This window comes from Capsicum annuum, chromosome 11, assembly GCF_002878395.1.
Source record: "Capsicum annuum cultivar UCD-10X-F1 chromosome 11, UCD10Xv1.1, whole genome shotgun sequence".
Lineage (NCBI taxonomy): Eukaryota > Viridiplantae > Streptophyta > Magnoliopsida > Solanales > Solanaceae > Capsicum > Capsicum annuum.
In genome coordinates this window covers 17,403,698-17,410,172 of record NC_061121.1, presented here as the reverse complement: position 1 = coordinate 17,410,172, position 6,475 = coordinate 17,403,698, and the positions used below count along the sequence as shown (strand labels likewise).

At 37.2% G+C, this 6,475-nt stretch overlaps 2 protein-coding genes across 4 annotated transcripts; one reads left to right on the top strand and one right to left on the bottom strand.

Moving 5' to 3' along the window:
* The first annotated feature begins 1,668 nt into the window (after nt 1-1,668).
* LOC107847905 (SOSS complex subunit B1) lies at nt 1,669-6,182 on the top strand. 3 transcript variants are annotated; one of them, XM_016692502.2, is made up of 3 exons: nt 1,680-2,380; nt 2,672-3,129; nt 5,854-6,182. In XM_016692502.2, the coding sequence occupies exons 2-3, from the start codon at nt 2,695-2,697 to the stop codon at nt 5,878-5,880; spliced, it is 462 nt and encodes a 153-aa protein (XP_016547988.2). In that variant the 5' UTR covers nt 1,680-2,380; nt 2,672-2,694; the 3' UTR covers nt 5,881-6,182. The 3 variants fall into 3 exon arrangements, with proteins under 3 accessions (XP_047255522.1, XP_047255523.1, XP_016547988.2); XM_047399566.1 differs by lacking the exon at nt 5,854-6,182 and having other exon boundaries at nt 1,669-2,380; nt 2,672-3,342; XM_047399567.1 differs by having other exon boundaries at nt 1,676-3,129.
* Nucleotides 3,352-6,247, bottom strand: LOC107847904 (UDP-glucose flavonoid 3-O-glucosyltransferase 6). The gene is made up of 3 exons (XM_016692501.2): nt 5,794-6,247; nt 4,520-5,208; nt 3,352-3,977 (listed from the first exon to the last, which is right to left on the bottom strand). The coding sequence occupies exons 1-3, from the start codon at nt 6,245-6,247 to the stop codon at nt 3,561-3,563; spliced, it is 1,560 nt and encodes a 519-aa protein (XP_016547987.2). The 3' UTR covers nt 3,352-3,560.
* Nucleotides 6,248-6,475: the final 228 nt, after the last annotated feature.

Genomic DNA, 6,475 nt, shown 5'->3' with positions numbered 1-6,475 from the left:
CAGTTAAGAAAGGGACCTTTTCTTTCTTTTTTTATTTCTATTCTTTTCTTTTGGGAATATTTTGTCATCGAAGGGAAGCATTGGAGTAACTGGTAAAGTTGTTGTCATGTGACTAGGAGGTAACATGTTCAAGACTTGAAAACGATCTCCGACAAAAATGCAAGGTAAGACTACATCCTTGTGGTGGGGCCCTTCTCCAGACCCTGCACATAGCAAGAACTTTAGTGCACCGGACCGCCCTTTATATTTTGCATTAGAAAATAAGGTGGAATTTGATGTGTAGTCGTTTGTATTACATTCACACTTATCGGATCAAAAAAGGGTTTAAATAGTTGAGGTGCATTTGATTGGAGTTTTTCTGTTAACTGAATGATAAGGATGAAAACTTTCTTATCAACCGGGACAAATTTAGCCCAAGAGTATGACGAAAGGTAAATCTAGCCAACTTTTCAAAATAAAGGGGTAAATTTTACCTTTTTCTTTTATAATACTAATGGCATATATGAACCCCTAGTATAACATTAATAGCATATATGGACTGATAATATAGTGAAGGAGAATATTGAACTTTTTCAATAGCAAAAGGGCAAATATGACCCTTTCGCTTTTAAGAAAAAGAGACCAATATTCCATTTTAACAACAACCCTCTTTTTTCCTATTAGTTTAACCAATCTTTTTGAATTTTCAACTGATGTCTTTTGGATCCAAATGACCTTCAGTGTTTAAAACAATACAGAAGCTAAGAATATCGGAAGGCCGCTTACAAGATCCTTGTGGTTCGGTTCTTCCTCAGATCACACAGAGTAAGCGTTAGCACTCGGATGACCTTTTTTTACAAGCTTAGAATATCACAGCACAATGTTTATGAAGTCAGATCTTTACATTTGTTACAAACATAATAAAAACTTTATCATAAATCCAATGGCAGACTGTGAAGCAACAAAGTTTTATAAAAAGAAAAGGAAAAGATGACAATTTATCGTTTCCTAGACATAATTTATCCTTTTTTTCCCCAAGTGTTCTCCCACATTGCTGATACACATAGTTATTTGCCTCTTTATTAGCACTAGAGAACACAACTCATATTGCTGAGCTCAGTAACATGGGCTTGTAACCCAAGTGGGGGCATTAATGTGGTAGAATGTGTAGGCGTGTCCAAAGGGTAGGGCTTGTGTTGCGATTCTCTGGCCTGCCCTCTCCAAGCCCAGAGTTGGGTCACGTGGTCCAGGCGAAGGCTTGGGCTACTTGGCTCCTAAAGTGGGGTGGATTGCGTGAGGCTGGTTGCACAGAGCAACGAACAGCTCCCGCTTTGGGCAGTGGAAGGATTACATGCCGGTGTTGCACAAGTCCAAGGAATGCCTGATGGGCTGCCTAACTAGACCACCACTTTTTTTCCTTGGTTTGCTAAGATGATCACTGGCCGGTGTCACACAAGTCCAAGGAAGGAATGCCTGATGGGCTGCCTAACTAGACCACCACCTTTTTTGCTTGGTCCACTAAGATGACGGGCCAGTGTCATTCAACTGATGGTCTGCCTAACTAGACCACACCACCACCTTTTTTGCTTGGTCCACTAAGATGACGGGCCAGTGTCATTCAAGGTTTACTCTACTCTTGTTTCAACTTTTTTCGAAAGAGAGCTTTGAAATAACATGTAAAGTTACTATTACGTAATTGGAGGTCATTACAGGTTCCTGTGGACATAGCCTCTTGCAAAAATGGTGCAACAGACTTTTGTGGTCCTGTCTCCAAATCCTGAAATATGTCATCCTTTGATTATGTTGTCGAAATCCTAAGGAGGCCTGTTGGAATGTACAGACCTAGGTTAGCATCTCGTCATACAAATGATAGCCTTTTAAAAGCCGCCCACAGATGAGATCCCGGTAGATAATTGAATAGATAATATATCAGCCACATGATGAATAATTCTTTGCAATTTCGTTCTACAGTTTCCAACTTTCTCCGAATTATTTCGTAACATTATAGTCCAACAACAACCTAAGTGTCAATCTGGTGACTTACCAGTTACATCAACCAGCAAGAGTCAAACAAATACTTTAAACAATTATAAGTCACAACTGCTAAAAAAGAACGTGCAATGATAACCAGTCATTTGTTTCTGAGATCAGGATAATATACAACAAAGTTTTATTAATCTTATTATTATCATATAATCTTTAGTCCTTTTCATTAACAAACAAATGAGATAACATACACATGAATTCACATCATAGTTCCATCAACAGCCACGAAATTCCAAACTGAACTTTCTACGTCAACTAGGTTTTTGAAGGCGAAGTTCCTAGAGGCTTTCAGTATCTACTTGCGTTTTGAATTAAATAATTCTGAGTCATAAATTTGGTGTTCTTGTGGTTCGAGGTAATGTGAAATTCTGTCACAACCTATGCACTCCACATGTTTGATAGAAAGCCGTATTAAAAGTTCTTGTCATTTAAGTAATCTGTTCAAGAGATCACATATTACATAATCAGGAGAATATAGTAAATATGACCAAGAAATTGTGAAAAAAAATTCATTAAATTGAAAAATATATGGGTACCTCTTTTCTTGATTGAGAAAATAGTGCGGAAAAAGTTTAATGTTTTTTTTCTAATTTTAAAAGCTAAATTTTTTCTAGTATTTTGTTATCTTTTTTGCCTTTGGTTGCAGACATTTTATCATATTGCAAGAGGATGCAGTCTCTAAAAGACATCGTACCAGCAGCTGAGAACAATATAAACACAAAATTTATTGTTTTGGAGAAAGGGAGGATAGCTTTGTCTCAAAAAAACAAAGGTAGGACAGGTGTAGAAGAGCAACAAAAGACCTGTCTGGCATTAGTAGCAGATGAGACAGCTGCAGTTCAATTTCAAATGTGGGGTGATGAATGCGATGCTTTTGAGCCTGGGGATATTATCCGGTTGGAAAATGGGATCTTTTCGTACCTCAACAAGAAGCATGTGTTAAGGGCAGGTTGGCGAGGCAAGGCGGAAAAGATGGGAGAGTTTACCATGGCCTATGTGGAGAAACCAAACATGAGCGAGTTACCTTGGACCTCTGATCCCAAAACGGAGAAATTTTTTCTTCCCACCAATGCATCGAGTATTGGGCAATCTTATCTCGGAAAGGTACTTTCCTGTATACTCTCTTCCTCAATGATTGTATTTTTCCTAACTTGAGCAAAAGAGCATCTCAAGTTGTATGACTGTAATCAACACCAAGTAGGAACCTTTTTTACAATTTCATTCGATACAACAACGACAACATGTTGACTATGGGAAAGAAAATTCCGACAAAAAGTTACATGATTGTATGTTATAGTTTATTGCAGAGTTAATAGGAGCCTGTAGTTTGATGTCACATGAAACAAATTGAGATTAAGAAAAGATATTACAACAACCAACACAATTTTGGGTTGTGCTCAGCATAGGCAAAACCTTTACTAATAACTTAGAACGAGGGTGCATAACCAACTATATCGATCAAACTACAAAATGCACATAAATTGTATTATTATACTGTCATATATCCAGTGCTATTAGCCAGAAAAAACGGCTAATCATCGAGTATTCTCCATGATACTCTGGATGAAACCTCCAATAGACGTGTAAGAAGAGCCACCTTCCATGGTTGCTGCTCTACTCTTCTCCTTCATCTCTTTTACTTTAATTCGGATTTTATTTTCCGGGTCCATAAGTTCCCTTATTGCTTTCTCAATCTCCTCTGCTTTCACTATAAATTCTTGGCCCATCGTCACTTTCGGATCCTTTCTGTAATCCAATTTAATCTCGACTGCCATTCCCAAATCCTTAACCAATTGAAATGCATTCGCTTGCTGCTCTGCGTACATTGGCCAAGTAGCCATTGGCACTCCAAAATAAATGCTTTCCAAACTCGAGTTCCATCCACAATGTGACACAAAGCCTCCCACTGCTTTGTGAGATAAAATTGCCAACTGAGGTGCCCATCCTATCACCTGTAGGCAAATAGTAGAATTGGAGATAATAAGATGCTATGATTAGCAAGTAACAAAAGATAAAATGAAGTGTGGATGTGAAAAGATAATGGTACACTATGAGCCTGTGTGGATGGGCTTATAGCTTTTGGCTTAATAAGCCATAAGTTCAGAATTCTAACTTATGACTTCTTGGTTTGTTTAAAAGCACTTCTCTATTTTTCCTAAACAAAAGTGCTTAAAAGCACTTAAAATAAGCCAATCCAAACAGGCTCTATAAATGCGTTGTCTTCGAGTAGATTTTCTATCTAGATAACAAGTGACAACGTATTCCAAAAACATAAAGTTACGAAAAAAATGGATATGCTGTTCTTTATAAAAATGTTGTTCTTTTTATCACACTAGTTTTAAATCATTTAAAATAAATCAACGCCGCCAAACTTTATGGTGGAATGATAAGTAGCCCTTCAGTCTTAACCACAAAATTTCAGGTTAAAGTTTGAGAATGAAGCATTGACCTGACACCATATGAAATAAAAAGAAGAAAAAATCAACAACAATACCTTTCCAATCCCTTGTGTTCTTTGCAAGAACCCTTCTGGCAATACTTCTTCAAGATTTTCATAGTCACTTGGAAGCTTTGCATCTTTCTGTGGTGGTTGCCTCAATGACCACAAAAACCGACACCCACTATTCTCCAGAGCATAAGCTATTTCCTTAACTTGCTCTTTTTCGAAACTTCCTCCGCTACCAAAACAGAGGAACGCTACAGATGAAGGGGGTTGATCATCTAACCATTTCTTAATATTCTGGTCTGATGAACTCAAGTTGTCACCTTGAACGTTATTAAGGTTCAACACGGGTCCGACAGGGTATACCGGTGGTATATTCTTGTCTCTTGAAAGGGATTTTATTGCATGGGGCTCGAGTTCAACAAATGTGTTTATCATAATGCCTTTGGTTTCTCGAAACCTTCGTGTAAGATCGAGAATGGTGGCTCCATCTTCCGTGTCCAACACTCCAGAGGGCAAACATTTTGCTGGAAATGGATTGAAATATGTTGATATAGAAAGTTCTGCTTCAGGTTCATCTTTGTAATTAGTAATATCTCTGTTAAATTCATCACTAAGGTTTTGTAAATGGAACATAAGACCGAGAGTGGCTGCACCACAGGTGTAGAATATATAGGTTGGTAGCTCAAATTCATTGGCCACGTCTATCATAGAGGTGCAAAACATGTCGATGACAATACCTGCATGTTAATTTCACGTATAGTTACTAACCTTTATCCACTGTAACACACACAAAAAAAGAAGTTTACTCAACCTAAATACTCCCTCTGTCCCAACTTATGTAGCATGTGGTATCATTCAGATTTTGAGAGTCATAGTTTTAAATTTGTACCATGAATTCAGGTATAGAATCTTTTAAGATTTTTGAAATAAAACTTGCATTTTAAGACTACGTAAAAAGAGCTATAAGTCACAATAACTAATAATTTCAAATACTTAAAAAGGCATATGAAAATATCGCGGTAAAAAAAACTGTTTGGCCTTCGAAATCCACAAAGTGCCACATAAATTGGCATGGTAGGAAATACCAAACTTTTGTCTGATGTGTATTCCAAGGAAAATATCCTCATTTTAAGAAGGATTTTTACATGAGACCTGATGTGTATTCCATTGTATGAAATATGATAAGTTCAGCAACATAAGATGTTATACGCTACGGCCGTGAATATCTAATCTATAAATCACAAGTTGTGTGCTTATCACTGAACAAAATCCCTGGACAGATAAAGTTAAACAATCATCATAAGTGAAATTAATTTGAATACCTGCTAGTGTAATATGTGATTGTGACTTGATAATTTCAGCAACAACATCTCTAACTGCAGGCTTATGACCAGCAACAAACAAGATGAAAAGATTGCTCTGAAGTAGCTGCAACACAGAGTCATCCTGAGGGAGTTGAATGAATTTCAAACGCGGACTGAAATTGGCGACTGATTTGATATACGAAGAGATCTTGTTGTCATGAGGTAATTGCATGATGAGGACTGTAATGGACATGTGTTTTTCTCTAGTTATGAGAAGCTTTGTCATTTCTACTGTGGACACTAAATGACCAACTCCTGGAGAAGGAATGAAGATTAACTCTATTTTCTTGCTACTTGTCATTTTTCTTTTTTGGCTCAAAGGCTTATACAAACTTGAACTTTGATACTGAAACTGAACTTTGTGGATTGGACTGTTATTGCTACCCTTTTGATTGGTTATATAGAAGACCATATCTGTGTTGATCACCAATTATGAATCCCATGAAAGAAGAAAAGAATGAAAATGATGATGTCATGGCATAGGTGGAACATGACAGGGGCGGACCTACCTGAGATAAGATGTATAGGGTCCTGGCAGGGCGGACCTACTTGTAATTTTGGGCACCCAGTAAACTCGATGCGGAATAGACATAATTACATAAAAAAATATACAAAAATAGATATAAAACATATAAATGCA